Below are 20,013 nucleotides of genomic sequence, written 5' to 3' on the forward strand. Positions count from 1 at the left end.
AAAGGTTATACCCTTGTAGTGGCGGCCCGTCTATACAGGGTGCAGGGGCGCCACCACCCTAATTAATGTGCCTGGCCCCTAATCTACATGCAGGGTGCCGGATGCATGGATTTCAAAAGTTTTTTTTTTTAAGCACATGATTACAGCCTGAGGCTCTAATTGGGCTTGGGGTACAGAGCAATGCGCCGTTGGCCCACCCAGTTGGGTGACAATAGCAAATTGTCTTCCTGATTCTCCTCCCAGACAATCAAGAATGTCCTTTAACTGGACCTGGCATCCCCAGCAGCACTTCTGCTCGTTAGATATCAGTGCTTCAAAGATCCTGCTTACAGTGTCTAATCCTTTGCACTTGTGCCTTTCCTTCGCTCTCCCAGACTATGTTTCAATGTCCAGGGGTGCACCGATGGGAACTGTGCAACAGGCCACCCTCATCATCTTAGGCTCTACATACAGGTAGTGACACCCTGTTGTTTTTTTTTGCCATCTGGTCTCCTGCTATGTCTTACAGGGCTGTGCTGTATGGCATAGCTGTGTACTGTAAATATAAGTTTTGGATGGCCAGAAATAGGAAATCCATAGGTAGGTAAAACCGCTCCCATATATTTATGTATTGTATTGCATTGCTGGAGAATTAAACTCCAATGGAATGGCTTCCGGGTCAGGTAAATGATGACATGTTGATCACCTAAATGGCCTGCTTGGCTTAAGGCTGCACCTTACCAATTGGTAGAAGCATTGATTGACAGCAGAAACCAATGTTTGAAATCTGGAGCTTGTATGACAGGACCACTGCCCAGTGTCTTCTTGAAGACCTGTAAGGCTTTTTCACAATTTGACATCCAGGAGACCAGCTTCGTAAATTTCCGCTTGATTAGGTTAGGGGTTTAGCCAAGAAACTGTGATTGTACACACATTTTTGTAAAGTAGCCTGTATTTCCCATGGAAGGTAGGTTAGACCCTTATGACCTTGTCCTTCCTTGTCTCAGGGTGCCTCCTTATATCTGGTGTCTTTTGTCATGCCATCTGACACTTAGGCCCCATACTCACGAGCAAACATGTCTGCTGAAACTGGCCCGCAGGCCAGTTTCAGCAGACATGTTTGGTCGTGTGTGGGCGCGAGCGGGCCGAATTCCAGCAAACATTTGCCCGCCGGGCCTTTTCCCAGCAGACAAATATTCCTGGACTTGTTTTAAAACAGCCCGCTGGAATTCAGCCCGCTCGGACATGTACGGTCGTCAGTACAGACCTACCGTACATGTCCAGGCGCCCGCCGTCCCTCGCATGCGTCGAATGACTTCGACGCATGCGTGGAAGCATTTTAAAGGCGGGCCGCGCACGTCGCCGCGTCATTGTCGCGGCGACACCGCGTCATCGACGCGGCGACACCGCGGACACGCCCCGCGTATTGTTTACGCGCGGACTTCTGTACGATGGTGTGTACAACCATCGTACAGAAGCCCTCTGGCAGACATGTATGGTGAAAACGGTCCGACGGACCGCTTTCACCATACATGTTTGTCCGTGTGTACCCGGCCTTACTGGGTTTGACTGTCAGATTAACAAATGCTAGTTGGTCTAGGACTTTGAGACAGGTGTGCAAGATGTTATTCCCAGGTAGGGCTGAACACTGCAATGTCATCCAGGTATGTGAATGAGAATGCTTCCACTCTTCCAGTAAGTCATTCAAAACATTCTTCAGCCCAAACGGCCTAGCCGTAAACTCAAATAATCCAAATTGGGTAATGAAAGCTGATTTTTCCTGAGCTGGCAGCTGCTAGGGGAATTTTTCATGACCTTATAGTAAGGTTCAGTGGTCCACGATTGTTAGATAGTTGGACGCTACCAGCTTATCTAACAACTCGACCCTTGGCATGGGGTAGGCATCAGCAGTAGTGATGGCATTTAGCTTCCTGTAGTCCATACAGAAACTGGTCATTTGAAACTTTTTGGGGGATCAGAAATATAGGTCACCCATATCATACCTATGTCGTACCCACATCATACGTCTGCTCTCTGGCATTTTAGTTGTACCAGAATTTTTGTTTTGCCTGAGCCTGTGTCATGTTCATCTGCACCATTCCAAACAGTGTCTTTATTTTGTCCTGGAACCTTAGTACATAATCCAGCACACATATTAGGGCTCACTTGAGGCAAACAGCAGATGAGGAAAATATCATGCATAGTCCCTTTCCTGCACCCACAAATGTCCTCAGTATGTGTTTCAAAGTCTCATTGAAACACTTGCATGAACTATTCGTTTGTGGGTGGTATGGACTAGCCACAATATGCACCATATGTATTTTTCAGGATATCTGCAAGGAATCCTACTCTCTTTGACCCCTTTCACACTAGGGCATTTTTCAGGCGATTTGGCGTTAAAAAAAAGCGCTTGAAAGAAGCCTCATCTGCAATCCCAATGTTAAAGCCCAAATGCTTTTAGAGCCCTTTCACACTGCCAGCGCCCGAAAAATGCTGGTAAAGCTCCGTTAAGACCCCTTTCACACTGGGGCGTTTTTCAGGCGCTTTAGTGTGAAAGCACTCGGGCTTTCATAGTGGGATTGCAGATGCAGCTTCTTTCAGGCGCTTTACAGGCGCTAAATCGCCTGAAAAATGCCCCAGTGTGAAAGGGGTCTAACTGCAGGGGAAGGCTAGTGGCCTAATGACATCCACCACCATCCTCTTAAAAGGTTTATCAATTAAAGGTAAAGTTTTAGTGGAATCCTTTGGAACAGTGGCGGCAGGTGCACTATTTTATGGGTCGTTCAGCCATACCCCCCCATCGCTCGCTCGCCCGCCCGCCAGCCCTGGACTTACCCCATCTAGGTTTCAGGCAGCCTCAGCTCATTCCTGCATCTCCTCCTCCTCGGTGGCTTCACTCTGCATCTCTCCCTCCTTAGGGGCTTCACGACGGCTTCACCCTGCTTCTCCTCCTCCTCTGCGGCAAATATGATCGCTTCTTCTCTCGGACAATCGGGTCTTAAGACTCGCTTCCTGATTGACTCGGGAGGAGAAGCAGGAAGACCACAGCGAATATTAATTTGCTATTGTCACACAACTGGGTGGGCTCAGGCCGCAGTGCTCTCAGCCATAGGCTCTAATCATCTGCTAAAAAAACAAACAAAAAAAAAACATTGAAATCAATGCGTCCGGTGCCCTGCATGTTGATTGGGCCCGGGCGCATAGAGGGGGGGGGGGGGGCGCCCCTGCGCCCCTAATGGAGTGGCTGCCACTGCTGTGGAATCTGCTGCTTTGCCAACCTAATGGCAGGTAACACAGGAAACAAGCAGTACAGTAGTTGGCTATAATTTTGCTGCTGCTTGGTGATCTCCCAGGGACTCATAGCAATGCTTGTTCAGTCATTAACTGCCAGAATGCAGTATCCCTGCAAGTGTCTGGAAGTCTTTCTCCCATAAACCTGAATTTCTTGTAATAAAATTCTGGTATCAGTTGATACTTTGTGATTTTGGAGTCTTTTATGGTTTCAAAATTGTATCCTCCTTCTTATTTTAGCAATTCCACTAGGTCTCCAGGACTTTCCTCTTAGCCCTGGCATCGTATACCAGACTCACTGTATCTGTGGCAAGTGGTACTCATGACACATTTATTTAAAATGATATCAAGTAAGTATCAATTTCATTGACCTAATACATGACTGGAAACTTGGATGCATGGCTCAGAGCCACAGGTGCTTCCTTGTGTTCAGGGAAACCAGAGACTGATCCTGTTGCTGTTGCTGGAGCTTAGCCATGTCCAGTTCATGCCGATGGGCAGCTTCCCTACAGTACAGTCCTTGTAATCCAAACAGGCACTAGATTGTTCCCAAATAAAGTGGTATTAAGGCAACCCCACTGGGACAGAACTATCTCACAGAACCAGGAAACAAGAAAAGTCAGAGGCCTCTTACAACAATAGGCATTCTCCACATAGGTTTGCAAAAGCATTCCTCTCTCAGGCTAGCGTCCAGCGGTAGCCATATTGGTTTCTATCTCCATTGGTTATCGGTCCACTGTGGGAGAAGTTTTTGGCTCTTGGATATCCTGCCACGTAACCCCCTGGCTGGGGAGTAAGCCGTCTGCTGTCAGAAGATCTCTAGTTGGGATCTTCCCTTCTGGTAAGGGACAGTGTGATTGAGAGGTGGAGGTGTCCTGTCTATCCATGCACTTTTCTGAGGTTCATGCATTTTTGATGTCACTATCTGCTTGAATGGGAAAAGGAATTTTCTACTATCAAATTACCATCAGATGCACTTTTTTGTTGTTTGAACAATAGACTCTCACATGTTTAATTTTTCTCACTATCAATGTAACCCATGTATGGGTGAAAGATTTGTTTTACTTTGTACTAACACTACTATAGTATTCACATTAGTTGCACAGCTATTTTTCTATTGAAAGTATTCATACCCCTTGTAGCAGAGCATCCCAGAGAGAGCCTGGGAAAGTCCTGTTTATGGTTTATACATCTCCCAGGCTCCTCTCATATACATTCAGGGATCTCTGATCCAGGATCCAGTTCGGGTCTTGGCCCTCTTCCCCAGGCCAATGTAAGCTCACCTGAGCAGACAGCCTTTGCTCTGCCTGGGAAACACAGATAGTGCTGATCTGTGAGAGCAAGAAGGTTTATGTATAATTATGTGAAAAGTGTGGCGTGCATTTGTATTCAGCTCCCCTGAGTCAATACTTGTACTGGTAGAACCAACTTTTGCTGCAATACAAATGCACGCCACACTTTTCACATATTTATTTATAAAATGTTTTGAAAACCATTTGTCATTGTCCTTCCACTTCACAAATATGTGCCACTTTGTGTTGGTCTATCACATAAAATCCCAATAAAATAAAATATATTTACGTTTTTTTAGTTTTATCATGACAAAATATGGAAAATTTTAAGGGGTGTGAATACTTTTTCAACGCACTGAACATACTGTACATATACAGACACATACACTCTTATAAATAAAAAAAAATACATTTTAAAATGTATTAAAACATCAGTAGAGCAGTGGACAGTGTCAGCAGAGCAGTGGACATGTCAGTAAGGCAGAGGTTGGTGTCAGTAGGACAGTGGATGGTGTCAGTAGGACAGAGGACGGTGTCAGTAGGGCAGTGGACGGTGTCAGTAGGGCAGTGGACGGTGTCAGTAGGGCAGTAGACGGTGTCAGTAGGGAAGTGCACGGTGTTAGTAGGGAAGTGGACAGTGTCAGTAGGGCAGTGGATGGTGTCAGTAGGGAAGTGGACGGTGTCAGTAGGGAAGTGGACGGTGTCAGTAGGGCAGTGGACTGTGTCAGTAGGGAAGTGGACTGTGTCAGTAGGGAAGTGGACGGTGTCAGTAGGGAAGTGGACGGTGTCAGTAGGGAAGTGGACGGTGTCAGTAGGGAAGTGGACGGTGTCAGTCGGGCAGTGGACGGTGTCAGTAGGGCAGTAGACAGTGTCAGTAGGGCAGTGGACGGTGTCAGTAGGGAAGTGGACTGTGTCAGTAGGGAAGTGGACGGTGTCAGTAGGGCAGTGGATGGTGTCAGTAGGGCAGTAGACAGTGTCAGTAGGGCAGTAGACAGTGTCAGTGGAGCAGTGGACAGTGTCAGTAGGACAGTCGATGGTGTCATTATTTTTTTTATATAATTTTTTTATTTAAACTATATTTTACAAATGTTTTAAATATTTTTTACAATTTTTTTTACTTTTTTTTTACAACTTTTTTTAGGAGCACCATTGGGCGACTTTGGTGAAATATCAAGGGTCTAAACAGACCCCTGTTGTCCTACTTTTGAGATTGGGAAAGGGATTGAGAACCTTCCTCTGCAGACAGTAAATTAATGGGAAGTGCTCTGTGCTGTGTTTACTATGCTTCAGCTATGAATGAACACAGTGAGTAATCGGTACCGGACCGAAATGGAAGGGGCCCATGAATGACATATATACCAGCCCCTTCCATCGCTTTCCATTCTGAAATATGCCCCGTAGCAGCCAGCAAAAGAGGAGAAGAGAGAGGCCAGAAGCACTGTGGGCTAAAGGAGGTGTGACACAAGGACCTAGGCAGCAAGGGTTCTGAGGTCAATCTGAGCCACCTGAGCTTATTAGGGTTTGCCCAGGCACATCTGGCACACCCCGTGCGCATGCCTATGTATGAGGCCTAAAGCCAAATAGTGACATCATTATTCAGAGACTTCCGTTGCCTATGTGACTGCCTGCTATAATTTTTCTTTGATTGCTGTGTGTACCTGCTTTGAGGAGATTTTCCTATCCAGAAGCAGAGGAAAATTCCTCCTGGGTACAGTGAGTGGAGAATGGAAATGTGACCTCACAGCAATGACTTGGATAACAAAAGTCCACAACTGGGAAACCGCAGTTAAAAAATAAAAATATAAAGGAGAACATCTGTCTCCACACAGAAAAAAAATATTAGTTGCCTGACTGACTTTTCATACTCTAAGCTTTGATACTTTTTTAGTAAAAAGGCTTGCTTGTGACTGCAATCTGGAGAAAAATCGTGTTCTCCCTCAAGTTGGCCATCATTCTCAAAGCAGCTTGTGGTCATAGGTGGATCTATGTAAGGGAGCAATGGCACAACATGGTTGTGATCAGTGCTAAGTATTTCCTACACATACAGCTATCCTTTGATGTTATTGAATAAACGTATTCCTAACTAGGGCATGTTTTCCATTTATATTTGCTGGGAGTTCTGAATTGTATGGGTTTTAATACCTTGTGCCATAATAACAAGTAATAGCAAGCCGAGTTTTAATAAGATGCTTGTAGTTCAGAAGCCAATCTACATTCCATATATCTGTGTCAACCAAGATGCTCTAGGGCAGACACAAAATATGCCAATGGAACACCTTGGATTTTTCCAAGAAAAACTTGAGTCTGGCCTGGGCAAAAGGAAGTTTGCGCTGATCTGCTAAGCTGGTTGGCCCTGTAGCCTTCACAAAGCTAAGAAGATTATGATCATAATGATTAATAGAAAAAAGGAGGGAAATATTTTTTTACTTCTTTCCAAAATTACTCTTGCATTATTGTAGCTGGACAATCCTCTAAAAATCTATTTTTTCAACACTTGATGTTACAAAATCAAAGGCAAAATGTGGTAACAAAACCTGCCACAGTAACAACATGAAACAATAGCATTTTACTTCTGAAAATCACAACCGTTTCAATCCACAATTTTGAGGGCCCCTTAGAATAATAACAAGGAAATGCCACTTACCTGGTTGGGTGTATTGGACAGGAATCTGGCCTTCTCAATCAGTGCTGTATTGCTTGAACTGATGAGAATGGGCATGCTAATTTCTGGAGTATGCCTTACTGATGGAGAATGTACGATCTTGTTTAGAGTATTTAGGGCACTTGTGATCAGGAACTGCCTCTTTCTCCTGCCTTGTGACACCTGATGTGTTGGGGCAGATTCAGTTGTAACATTGGAGGGAGACTTCTTCAGTGGAGAGGGGATGACGGCCATGTTATTTGCATCTTTCCTTTTATATTTATTTGACTCTAGAAGTTGGTTGGCAGTGCTATTTAGCTGCAAAAAAAAATACATATAATCATAGCTAGGCCAATGATGAGATAAAGCAAACATTATTTTAACAGTCATTCCCTGTTGTACAGTAGCCTTAGTAAAAATTGTTCATGGTACATAGTACAAAAAGACCCTTAAACCACTAAATTGACTACATCATACATGACTGCAGGTACTAATAGGGTTTGCTGACACCCCCTAATTAGTAGAAATGAATGTACTGTATAGGGATCTAGAGTGCTTTGGGTGGTGCTGTATCCGTGTATTCTCTAAAACCTGCTGCCAGTCTGTTATTAAGCACTTTAATGGACAACAATGGCTATTTTTGCTAAGCAACTACTAGTATAAATACACATGGTGAAAGTAACATTTCCTCAAACTGCAGGACCCCCAAAGGAAATAAGAATTTGTAGGCCACTCAGTCAAAAAGACAGGTCTGGGGCTTTGGACAGAGGCATATGTGTAATGCCTGCATGACTGGGCTTGGGGTGCCAGGGTAACAAAGCATTATCAACATTTATAGATGCAAGGAGAGTATGTAGACACTTGTCTTGGTCGGAGCCTGAAGTCTGTTTGGGAGAAGTATTAGAGGTGTCCACCTAGTGTTCAGATTATTTAAACAGCATTGAATGAATATTCCACCCTCTCACCCTAAGGCCTTGTACACACGACTGAGTTTCTCTGCAAAAACCAGCAAGAAACTTGCTGTTTTTTTTTTGCCAAGAAAACCGGTCGTGTGTACACTTTTCGACAAGGAAACTGTTGAGGATCTCGTCGAGCCAAAAAGAGAGCATGTCTTCTTTTTCCTCGACGGGAATGGGGAAATTTGGCTCGCCGAGATCCTCGACAGCCTAACAAGGAACTCGACAAGCAAAACGATGTGTTTCGCCAGTCGAGTTTCTCGGTCGTGTGTACGAGGCTTCAGATTTTCTTTAAGGGAGGGCGACAGGTTAAGGGAATTAAGGGAGTCAGCACATTTAAAATACCCTTGTCATGGTTTTTAAGTTCCATTTAAAATTACCATATGGTGTTATTTGATTTCCACATCCAAGCACTGTAGGTTTGGTATCTAATGGATGTGTACTGAAATTATCACTAAAACTAAAATAGGGGGTCACTAAAACCACCTAGGACTACAGCAATGATGTGTGTGCCTGCATCTTTTTTGCTGACAGAAGCACAATATTAAACAGACATTATTTGTTTATAAAATTCCATAATGGCCCTACACTGGACACCATGGGGTTGATTTACTAACTGGAGAGTGCAAAACCTGCTGCAGCTGTGCACAGTAGCCAATCATCTTCTAACTTAAAGCAGAGTTCCACCCATATAAAAGTCAGCAGCTACAAAAATTGTAGATGCTGACTTCTATGAAAAGTCCCAGGGTCCAGCGATGCGGGCTTGCGAAGCCCCTTTCGTCTCCCCCTCCTCTCTGAAGCGCCGGCATCATGAGTGTGGGCGCCCAGCTTCACAGCCGGGGGTGCACTGCGCATGCCCGAGCCGCAATGCGCACTGTGATTCGTCAAGCAATACATCTGGGACCTGTGACATGTCCCAGATGATTGCCGAGAGGGAGGGAGGAGAGGTGAACTTCCTTCCGGCGCCGCGGTGCCCTGGGAGGAAGTGGGTTTCCGCTCCTTCCCCAAATGTGGCATGTCAGGGGGTCACCTGCTCTTAAACGGAAGATTTTTGTGTTGAACTCCCCTCTAAACTTGTTCAATTAAGCTTTGACAAAAACAATCTGGAAGTGGATTGGTTTCTATGCAGTGCTGCACCAGATTTTGCACTCTCCAGTTTTAGTAAATCAACCCCTACTGTATGTAAGTTTTGATAAGTTACTAAGGTACGATCTCGTACATGCAGTGTAGAAGATTTATGTTTTAATAATATTATAAAACAGATTTTATAGATAGGTTTAAAAAGGTGAAATAGGAAGTCAGACCTGTAATATATATATATATATATATATATATATATATATATATATATAATTTTCACTGCAAAATAGCAGATTGTGCATGCCTTTCATACCTCTACAAAGAGCAGGGGGAAAAGGCCTACTTGATCTCCCAACCGGCCTTCTGCCCAGTTATCATCCACTCTTCGAATTACTCTAATGATATCATCCTGTAATGAAGACAGGAAGTTGTTAGGATATTACAATAAACAATTCATCCATAACCACACATATGTGCAATATATTCAACTTTACAAAGAAAACTGAATAAGGAACTCATTATAAAAGTGATGATAGTTTAGTTTGGGTTCTAGCGAAGTTCAGTCTTTGCTGTTGAAAGTCTTCAGGTTCCCCTTCTAAAATCCTGTGTCCGAACCCACCACCATTGGAGATATGGTTTTACATTGAGCAGTACTATCACCTAGCCTACGCTAGTCTCTGCTACATTCCTGCTGATGGCATGCTGCTTGTGCTTAAAGGGGTTGTAAAGGTTCGTTTTTTATTTTCTAAATAGGTTCCTTTAAGCTAGTGCATTGTTGGTTCACTTACCTTTTCCTTCAATTTCCCTTCTAAATCTTTTTTTTCTTTGTTTTCTTTATCTGAATTCCTCACTTCCTGTTCCTCCTCAGTAAGCTGTTCTGGCTGGCTAACCCCCATGGATGATGGGAGCAAACTTACTGAGGAGAAACAGGAAGTGAGAAATTCAGAAAAAAAACATTTAGAAGGGAAATCGCAGGAAAAGGTAAGTGAACCAACAATGCACTAGCTTAAAGGAACCTATTTAGAAAATAAAAAACAAACCTTTACAACCCCTTTAACAAACTTGAAGAACAATGAGCATGGAAACCTTCTGCTGGTAGAATGAATATATCACCCAAACATATAAAAATACCTGATCCAAGAAATGTACTCTATTTTTCTACCTTGAAACCAGAATGAGAAGCAAATTTGTTTTAGTTTAAGCTTTCATGCAATACATGAAATATATTATTGCTACTCTAGAATGATGAATATCTGGTTGTTATACATTATTTAAATATTTGTTTAAACTTAAACATTTACTGGTTTAAAAGGTATTGAAAACACACTGGACTTGTTCCAAAAAACTTGCAAAAAGTAAAATCTGCAGCAGAAAATAACATCTTGAATTTGATTGGTCGGCATGATTTTGTTTCAACGTCACAGCAGCATGGGTGGATGTTTGCAGGCCCTCTATCTCTAAATATAACATGAGCAAAGGTGACATTTAATTTACTTGAAAAAACTGTGAGGACATAAAACTGTTAAACACAGTATTTTTGTCATGCAAATGAGAAAAAAGTTCCATCTTTTATGGATTTATTATATAAATGAAGATTGGTTACCGCCTTCTGTTTTAGGAAGACAATGCCATATCTCAAAGTATCTTCAGCTTTACTTTTTGACGTATTACATAATAACCTTTATTTTCATATATTTAATAAAAAAAATGATATAAGTTGATTGCCACTGTTTTATTGTGTTTTTTTTTTAACTGTAACCTCTGAGCAAACATAAATACAGGTTTTACCTGCTACAGGATTTGTATACATCGTCCATCCATTGCTTAGATTAACATAGCTTTGTCAGACTGTACAGCCAGGTTGGTGGCCTGACTCTTCCAATTCAGCAACAGTGCTGGGACTCTCCTCTAGTCACAGCTTGTCATTGGACAGAGAAGGAGCAGCAGCTCACACCTCTGCTCTCTCCTCCTGTCAGCATATTCTTTGTCAGTTCATATGCATGCAGCAGGCCTGATTGGTTCCCAGTGCTTGCCCTCCTTCTACCAGTCTGGGTGCCGCTGAACAGGAAATTACTAGTTCCAATAGGTACTCTAGTTGCTTTTAAAATACATTTAATTAGTTTTAATTATTATATAATTATTATATAACTGCATTGATTTGAGTTTTTATATCTGCCTCAATTTCGGCTTTAATATTGCATATGAAATTCTTGAACTGAACAAAAAAAGTGAAAAACATTGCCTATAGAGGTTTTACCATACAGATGCCAAACATACAGTATATGTATGTGATAAACATATATATATTACATAACAAAAATGTAGTGGTAGTTATTTTATTCAAAACACACTAAGCACTCTCTTTAGCCCTTTATATTTGGTAAAGTAATGGGGCAACTTACATTGGTAGGTCTGCCCTGAGACATGCTATATACTATGCTAATACCACTGCAAATACAATGAAATACTGTATATGTAGCACCCTGGTATGGTTGTTAGGCAGATCCACTGACCTTTCCCTAAATCTAGGTTTCATGCACTTCTCTCTCCTGTCACTAGGTGGCGTTGTTACCTGTGACATTAGATGGACAATGGCATAGTAAATTCGAACTAGGAGTGGATGGATTGTCTCAGCCAATTGACAGGGGTTTCTTTGCCCATGGCCTGCTGGTAGAGCCTATTTATTCTGGAGGAGTCATGTGATTAGGGTTCTGTGCCATCTGGATGGCTGTCTGGGTGGACGTGTGTTGAAAAGCTCCCAGCTGCAAGGCCAGAAACCTAAGGCCTATCCGGGAGTACCTGGCTGCTAGGCAGTCTGAGGGTTATCCAGGTTGGAAGCAAGCAGCACATGGTTGGGGCTTCAGGCTTGGAGCCCAACCAAGTTGCAAGGGTCCTGCCAGCCAGAGAACCAAGTAGTTGCCACAGGTGAAGGTAAGCAGTTGCTCTGTAATTTAGGATGCTGAGCCCAGGCAGCACAGGTTTGATGGAGAGAGAGTGCCAAACCATCTGTGGTTACCTTAACCCCAAGATGGCCGCAGGTACCTCAGTCGGAAGGAATTGGTGATGGGAGCCATTTTGCACCTTAGACAACATCTTTCCAGAGTGGGGTGGCTGTGGACTTGGGATCATCAGGCACCAATGGGCCAATCCTTAATTGTACTGTCGGCAGGAGTGAAGTGTCTGCACATCCATCCGGTGATCTATTGCACCTTTCTTCTCACACACACATTGCTAACACACAGAGTGGAGGGGTTCCCAGATTTGTACAGAGTATCCGGGTCTTACTGGAGGGTTTGGAGACAGGGACTAGCAGTAGGCTTGTAAACCCCAGGATGGTTTGAGATTCCACACAGCATAGCGTTTCTAGGCAGGGTTCCTTACTATTAGCTACTGTGACTGTGATGGGGTCAACATCCTTATAGCTAGTGATTAGGCCACTACAGCAATTGCAGGGACATCCTCTTTGACTGCGAGTGATCCTACAGGTAGTGAAAAGTCTGTACCTGGATTCGGCCAAGGGGCACTCTTATGTCTGTTATGAGGGCCTCCTGAGAGCCCATCTAAAGCTGAAAGTTAAAGAAAAAATCTGCCAGAGGGAACATTTAGACACCTTACTTCTGTGGGAGCATTTTCAGAGAGAAAAATCGGAATAGGGTAAAAGGCACCACAAGGAAAAAGACAATGATATGCAGAGTTTTTGCTTGATTCCTCATACTTTTGCGAATGGGCTCCAGGCTTTTATGATCCTGGGTAGTGTTGTGGGCGAGAAACAACCAGAGCCATGTTCAGCTCTTTTTTGTTATCTTGATTCCATTTAGGAGGATTTTTGGGGAGACTGCCTGGCTCAGGTATGATGAACAATTTAGGCAGCTTATCCTTGTTTGCTCAGAGCTGGGATAATAGACATTATGGAAAATTGGAAAAACTGTGCTAGAAGTGATTGAAAAAGAATAGCTGCAAAACCAAGTCGCAGCTAATCAATTGGGAGCTGCGATTAACAAGTAAACAAAAAATACAAGAAAAAGCATGGAAAGAAAAATAAATCGCGCTGACCTCCTAACCATGTGGTATAAATAATAAATTGGAAAAAAATAAATCACCCCAAAAAAAAATTATATACCCAAAACCAGGCTAGTGATAAAACAATAATTAACTTATGTCAGTTAACATAAAACAATTGCCTAAATTCAAAAGGGATAATCTCGTAAAAAATTAATTAATATATTAATAATGACCAATAAATATGATTCCCAAAAATCCCTAAAAAATATATAGTGCATAAATAATTGATGATAATGAACACCAAATAATAAACACCAGTGCTTAGTGCAAAAAGTCCATAAACTGATAACTGTCGTGTCCAAAAGCATGATGTATCCTCCACCAATCAGCAGAAATTACTTCTTACCAACTTGCTATGATCCCCTATGACAGAGGATCACTAAGTGCATATAATCAAGATTCTCACTCCAGAAAACCGCCAAAACAAATCCGATTCTTAGGCAGTAACTCTCATCCAATAGCGAACAGGAATCATCAGCAGATATAATAGATACATGAAAAATAATAGATTGTTATTGGATGAGAGTTACTGCCTAAGAATCGGATTTGTTTTGGCTGTTTTCTGGAGTGAGAATCTTGATTACATGCACTTAGTGATCCTCTGTCATAGGCGATCATAGCAAGTTGGTAAGAACTAATTTCTGCTGATTGGTGGAGGATACATGTCGCTTTTGGACACGACAGTTATCAGTTTATGGACTTTTTGCACTAAGCACTGGTGTCTATTATTTGGTGTTCATTATCATCAATTATTTATGCACTATATATTTTTTAGGACTTCTTTTGAATCATATTTATTGGTCATTATTAATATATTAATGAATTTTTCACGATTATCACTTTTGAATTTAGGCAATTGTTTTATTTATGTTAACTGACATAAGTTAATTATTGTTTTATCACTAGCCTGGTTTTGGTTATATACTATTTTTTGGGGTGATTTCTTTTTTCCAATTTATTATTTATACCACATGGTTAGGGGGTCAGCGAGATCTATTTTTCTTTCCATAATAGAGACATTGGCATATGGATGTGGGTCATGAATTCCAAAGGGAGCGCATTCTCCCTTTCAGCCTGGCACCTCCTATGCAGGAGCAGGAGCACCAATTTAGTGGTGTCCCTTTTTAGGGGTGGTCTCCAGGTGGAAGTAGGCAAATTTCACATGATACATCACTTATCATTTATGAAAGAGGAGTCAATGAACAAATTGCAATAGTAAGGACCAACAGCTCCATCATCTTTTTCCTACACATCCTTCAATGTAGCCCTTTCTTTAGTAATTAGGATCTGGCACCCTTAAGGTGAAAACAGATTTAGAAGTTTGGCAGGTCTTATTTTGTTGACAGGTGCGTTCCCATTAGCTGCTCTATTTCTTGCGCATATTTTGAGTTTTTCAGCTCATTCCTAGAATGGGTTGTCAGAGTCCAAACAGGATCCAACTATGTTGTCCATTGTTTTGACAACTATCTCTGTGTCAGTACCAGTGATTGCTGAGTTTGTGAGCTCCTGCTCTGCAGTCTTATGCACATTTATAAACAATTTAGTGTTGCCATCGCCCCTGACAAGACAGGAGGGCCTGCCACCATCATCAAATTTTTTTAAATAAAAAATGTATTCCATGCAGGGTGATTTTTTGCTTCCTGCTGACAAAATCTCAGATCTAATTCCAGTATCGACATGGCCTTATTAGGGTTGCCACCTCATCCCTTTAAAGCCAAACACAGGTTCTGTGGCTGATTAAAGGTGGTATGCAAAATCACTTGGAGTCGTATCTGCATTAAATTAGCCTTAGAACCTGTGTAATTCACATGTGTTTGTGGCAACCCCAGGCCTTACAGATGAAGCAGTTACAATTGCTGCTTGGTAAACTGAACTTTGTGTGCACACCGTTGCCAGTTGGTTGAATTTTCTTGCAGCGCTTGTCTTTTGCTGCATATTTTGCAGGTAGGTGGTATGCCTGGCCTCAGCGTTGGGTTGATGCTGGATTTACAAAGAACCTGGCTCTTCTAGAGCTGTTTCTATTGGTAGTTGTGGTTGAGATTTGGGGTTTCCTTCTCTACAATAAATCGGTGCAATTTCATTCTGACAACATGGCAAAGTTATGTGGGCATTTATTCAGAGTTCTTTGGCCCCATCTACCTGGTCAGCATATGTTAAGGTGTGGCTGCAGTGGCTTCGGACAGAGCAGTTGACTGGTGACATGCAGTGGGGAAAGTAATCGACGTGATCTATTTTTGTGGTTTATAGGCAACTTGTTGAAATGGGGTAAATCACCTGCAGCTACAGACAGGAAGTTGGCAGGAAGTTACTGAGATGCCTGAATTCACTAAATCAGGCACTGAAAAGGTGAAAAATGATGTGTAAACGTGAGGATTGCTGGAGTCCAGTTCCCTGTGCAGTACCTTAGTTATGTCACTTTTCTTATGATGTTGCTCTTTTTGTGTTATCTTTCTACCTGGCATTTTTACGGTGAACTAGTTAAACCTAACAAGTGGACATCTGGGAGGCTCCAAGTTAAGAAATGTCTGGCAAATGGGTGATACTGTTAACATTTTTCTTTGCTCTTCAAAGACAGATCAGCTTCACCAGGGTGTTTCTATTCATCTATTGAAATGACCTGGTTGTGTGACACGTCCTGTTACTTATTTGGTGGCATTTATGGCGATTCGGCCTTAGGTTGGGGGCCCTCCTAAAATACGAGGATGTGTGTTCCCCTCGCGCTTCCAGTTTATGTGTATCCTTCACTGTTGCTTAACTGAACTGGGTTTGTCGGCTACCGACTACACACTTGTTTTATATGGGGTTAGCCATGGAGGCTGCTAGGCTGAGCATGTCTTGGGACATCGTTCAGAGGATCAGAAGGTGGGAGCCACATCACCATCACACATATATAAGGCCTCATCGAAGTGTAAAATAATTGTATTGCGATATTCTGGGTGTGTTGGATTTTCACCTTTGTCTTGTGGGATCAGTGAATTAGCATGTTATGTTGTTACGTCAATCTTTTTTTTCATTTCTGTTAGGTCAAAGGCAGCTTGTGGTATGGAGCATGGAGCATGGAGCATGGAGCATGGAGTATGGAATGGACTGGTTTTGTGTCATGTGACTTGGAGGGTAGATGTTTTTATTTTTGGATGGTGTCCACCTCAGTGATGTGGGCATTTATATGTTTAACCTGCTTCTGCAGGACTGGATTATTTAGGCTCTTTCTTGGTGGCAGTCAGGGAGTCGATGAGGAAATCATCTCTCTCCTGATGGTGGTGGTTATCCCTTTTGCGAGCTGAAGTGGCAGGTGGCATGTACAGTTGGTAGAATTGGTAGCAGGGAGCCCAAGTAAGCCACTGAGCCTAACCTTGATGACTGGAGGCTGAACTGGCATCCGATAAGGAAGAAGAGTCTGAAATACGGCACTCAGCACTGCAAAAAGGATTCTGGAGTTGGTTATGTTTTATTTGTTTGATTGTTCATTATTTACATATATCAAACTGTGTCCGATACATATTAATGAAGTATCAACCCTGAAAGGATTTAGAGTCGGTTCACACTAGGGCGACACGACTTCCAGCACTACTTTCAGAGGCGACTCCGACACGACTTGAGCATGAACCACAGGGCGATCTGGGGCGATTTACAACACGACTTGAAGTCGTCTCCAGGACAGGAGACTTTCCAGTGGCCAATCAAACAACAATCAGCTCTAGGGGAGGGAGGGGGAGGGAGAGGTTTGCCTGAGAAATGTATGTTATCTTCCTGGAAAGTCGCTTCAGTTAAGACGGTGATCAGACTTGGATCAGACTTGGAGACGACTTCCATTGAAATCAATGGGTACAAATCACCTAAAAGTCGGATTGAAGTAGTACAGGAACTTCTTTTGAAGTCGGAGCGACTCGAGTCGTGTGTATTAACACCGCTCCCATTCACTTGCATTGTTTCTCTCGACAGCGCGACTTGGGACGACTTGAGGCGACTTCAAGTCGGATCCCAAGTCGCCCCAGTGTGAACCGGCTCTCAGGTTGTTGGTGTGGTTATTTAGAGTTATGTTTTGGTAAAAGAGAGGGAAGTGAATAGTGGATCATTAATGTGGTGTGGTGATGTCACTGGCCATTATATACAATGTAATAACTTGTGGATATAAATGCCTTGTATGTGATTGTGTTTCACATAACTATAGTGCTATATTATTAGGTCAAATGTTATTATATGCTATGTATGTGTTTAAACTGTAGTGACCACCAGTAAAACATTTGGTGTTTGAATTTGCAAGACAGTTATGGCCCACATCATATAATTCCCTTTATTGTGTTAATTAAAACAAAATCAGACTCTTAAATTGGCAGAAATACAGAAGTCTTTCTATATGATTTGTCTTTGACCTGGATACTGCTAAGTAGACAGTCAGAAACTTGCTAATCTAAATGCAGAATTTATGCAAACACTATATGAGTTGAGCAGTGACAGAACAAGATTCAGACAGATAGAGCTCATCATTTGTGTATTAGGTAGCTAATCTTGTAAATCATTGTACAACTCCTCGCAGCCAAATCAGAACATCACTAATGAGCATAGGCGTGGGAAAAAAGAGCAAAGTGCTTGTTTTAATCAACACTCCATCGGCAAAGCTTATCAGTCACTGGGAAATCCATACAGTCTGAAATGGCTTTGCTTTTTCTTTCATGTCCTAAGTACTTTAAGTGTGAAAGTAGAACTGGATATCTGGATAAGCTATATTCATATAGCAGAACAACATATGAATCATAGTTTGACACTTCTTGGTGAATAGAGTAGAAATAATCAGTACTGTGATATTACAGCATAGTGTCCATAATTTGTACCTCTTCATTTTCCCCATACTCACTTTCATCAGTATGCAAGTGGCATCAGCCTTGACTAGCCTAACAGCTGGAGGGTCAAGGGTAGCCATCCTTGGTACCAGCAATCTGCCAGCCTATGATTAAATTTATGCTGTGTATGATCAAATATTTTATAGCCATAATAACAGGGCAGGACATCGAGCATCACATGTAACAAACTGTCTCACCATGGTCTCTAGGGTCCTATGCATTAGTCACTACTACAGTACCTTTGAAAATTTCAAGCAATCCTTGTTCTTTGCCTTGTCTTTATCCTTCAGATCAAAGTTATAGAGAGCTCTGCAAAGTGCCGGAGGTTGATCTATTTTCTTTAATATTTTTACAGAACTTGCAGGAACAACTCCGCTCCCTCCATTTACTTCTCCATGATACCAATTCTCATCCAGCTGTTTTTGTAGGATAATAACATCTCCCTTATTGAAGGACAAGTCACCGGGAAATCGTCCTTTATGGCTCAATAAAGCTTTTGCATGTGGAACCTATAAGAAGAAACACAGATTAGCTTATAAATAGTTTTACAAGTCTGTTTCAATTTATTGGCATCTCCTTTGAATGGCACTGTCAAATCTCTTTCTCTTTTGTTGTGTCTTTTTATACACAGCAGAGCACAATTTTTTTAGCTTAAAGTAGCCAACAAGGCTATGCAGAAACATTTTCATCCAGTAATCCAGTACAAATGACTGAGATGCTATCATACAACTGCATACTGCAGTCAGTTAATCTGAGCCAACATATTGTACGGTACTTCTAATGCCGTGTACACATGATCGTTTTTTTTGATGAAAAAAGTCAGATCGTGTGTGGGCCCCATCTGACTTTTTTTTTTCATCGGTGTAAAAAAATAGAACACGTTTTAAATTTTTCAGATGAAAAAAAAACGATAGTAAATTCCGATCACCTGTGTGGAACTCTATCAGACTAACCTGCTATAGTTACTAGCTACTGCTACAACGTACATTTAAAATTCCTTATGTTGAATTCCTTGTCCAGTAAGGAGCCAAGGAAACAGCAGTTTGAGGCTCCATTCACACCTAGGCGTTTTAACGCCTGAAGCCTGATGCTATTGCAGCCTGCAATACGCTGGAGGGGTGATTTAACACTGTCGGCTATGGAGATGGTTCACATCTCCACGCCGAACGCCGAAACGCCGTACGCCTGAAGCTCAAAACAAGTCCCGGACCCTTTTTTTCAGGCGGCTTTCGGCGTTCGGCATAGCCGACAATGTTAATCTCCTCTCCTGCGTATGTTAGGCTTAAAAACGACACGTTTTGTCGCGGCAAATCGCGGGACAAAACGCTGCAATTTGTCGCAGCAAATCGCGGTACAATACGCCGCGTTCAGGTGTGAATGCAGACTAAGGGGCAGATCCACAAAGCGAGTACGCTGGCGTATCTACTGATACGCCGGCGTACTTTCAAATTTCCCGCGTCGTATCTTTGTTTTGAATCCTCAAAACAAGATACGACGGCATCTGGGTTAGATCCGACAGGAGTACGTCTTCGTACGCATTCGGATCTAAGATGCAATTATTCGGCGTCCGCTCGTTTTCCGTGTCGAGTATGCAAATTAGCTATTTCCGACGATCCACGAACGTACGAGCCGCCATCGCATTCTTTTACGCCGTCTCTAGTCGGCTTTTTGGGGCGTATAGTTAAACCTGCTATTTGGTGGCGTACTCAATGTTAAGTATGGCCGTCGTTCCCGCATATCATTTTAAAAAATGTTTTCGTTTGCGTAAGTCGTCCGTGAATCGGGCTGGACGTAATTTACGTCCACGTCAAAACAATGACGTCCTTGCGACGTCATTTAGCGCAATGCACGGCAGGAAATTTAGGGACGGC

At 42.5% G+C, this 20,013-nt stretch overlaps 1 protein-coding gene across 3 annotated transcripts in view; it reads right to left on the minus strand.

Annotated features, from left to right (window-relative positions):
* Positions 1 to 20,013, minus strand: part of SH3RF2 (SH3 domain containing ring finger 2) — a 201,161-nt gene that overhangs the window by 57,348 nt on the left and 123,800 nt on the right. For 2 of the 3 annotated variants that reach the window (XM_040344586.1, XM_040344588.1), the window contains 3 exons: positions 18,382 to 18,651; positions 9,553 to 9,648; positions 7,207 to 7,521 (listed from right to left, as the gene is read on the minus strand). In XM_040344586.1, coding sequence (XP_040200520.1) covers positions 7,207 to 7,521; positions 9,553 to 9,648; positions 18,382 to 18,651 — 681 coding nt within the window. The remainder of the gene's footprint in view (positions 1 to 7,206; positions 7,522 to 9,552; positions 9,649 to 18,381; positions 18,652 to 20,013) is intronic. The other variant, XM_040344589.1, reaches the window with a different exon arrangement.

This window comes from Rana temporaria, chromosome 3 (genome assembly GCF_905171775.1).
Source record: "Rana temporaria chromosome 3, aRanTem1.1, whole genome shotgun sequence".
Taxonomy (NCBI): Eukaryota; Metazoa; Chordata; class Amphibia; order Anura; family Ranidae; genus Rana; species Rana temporaria.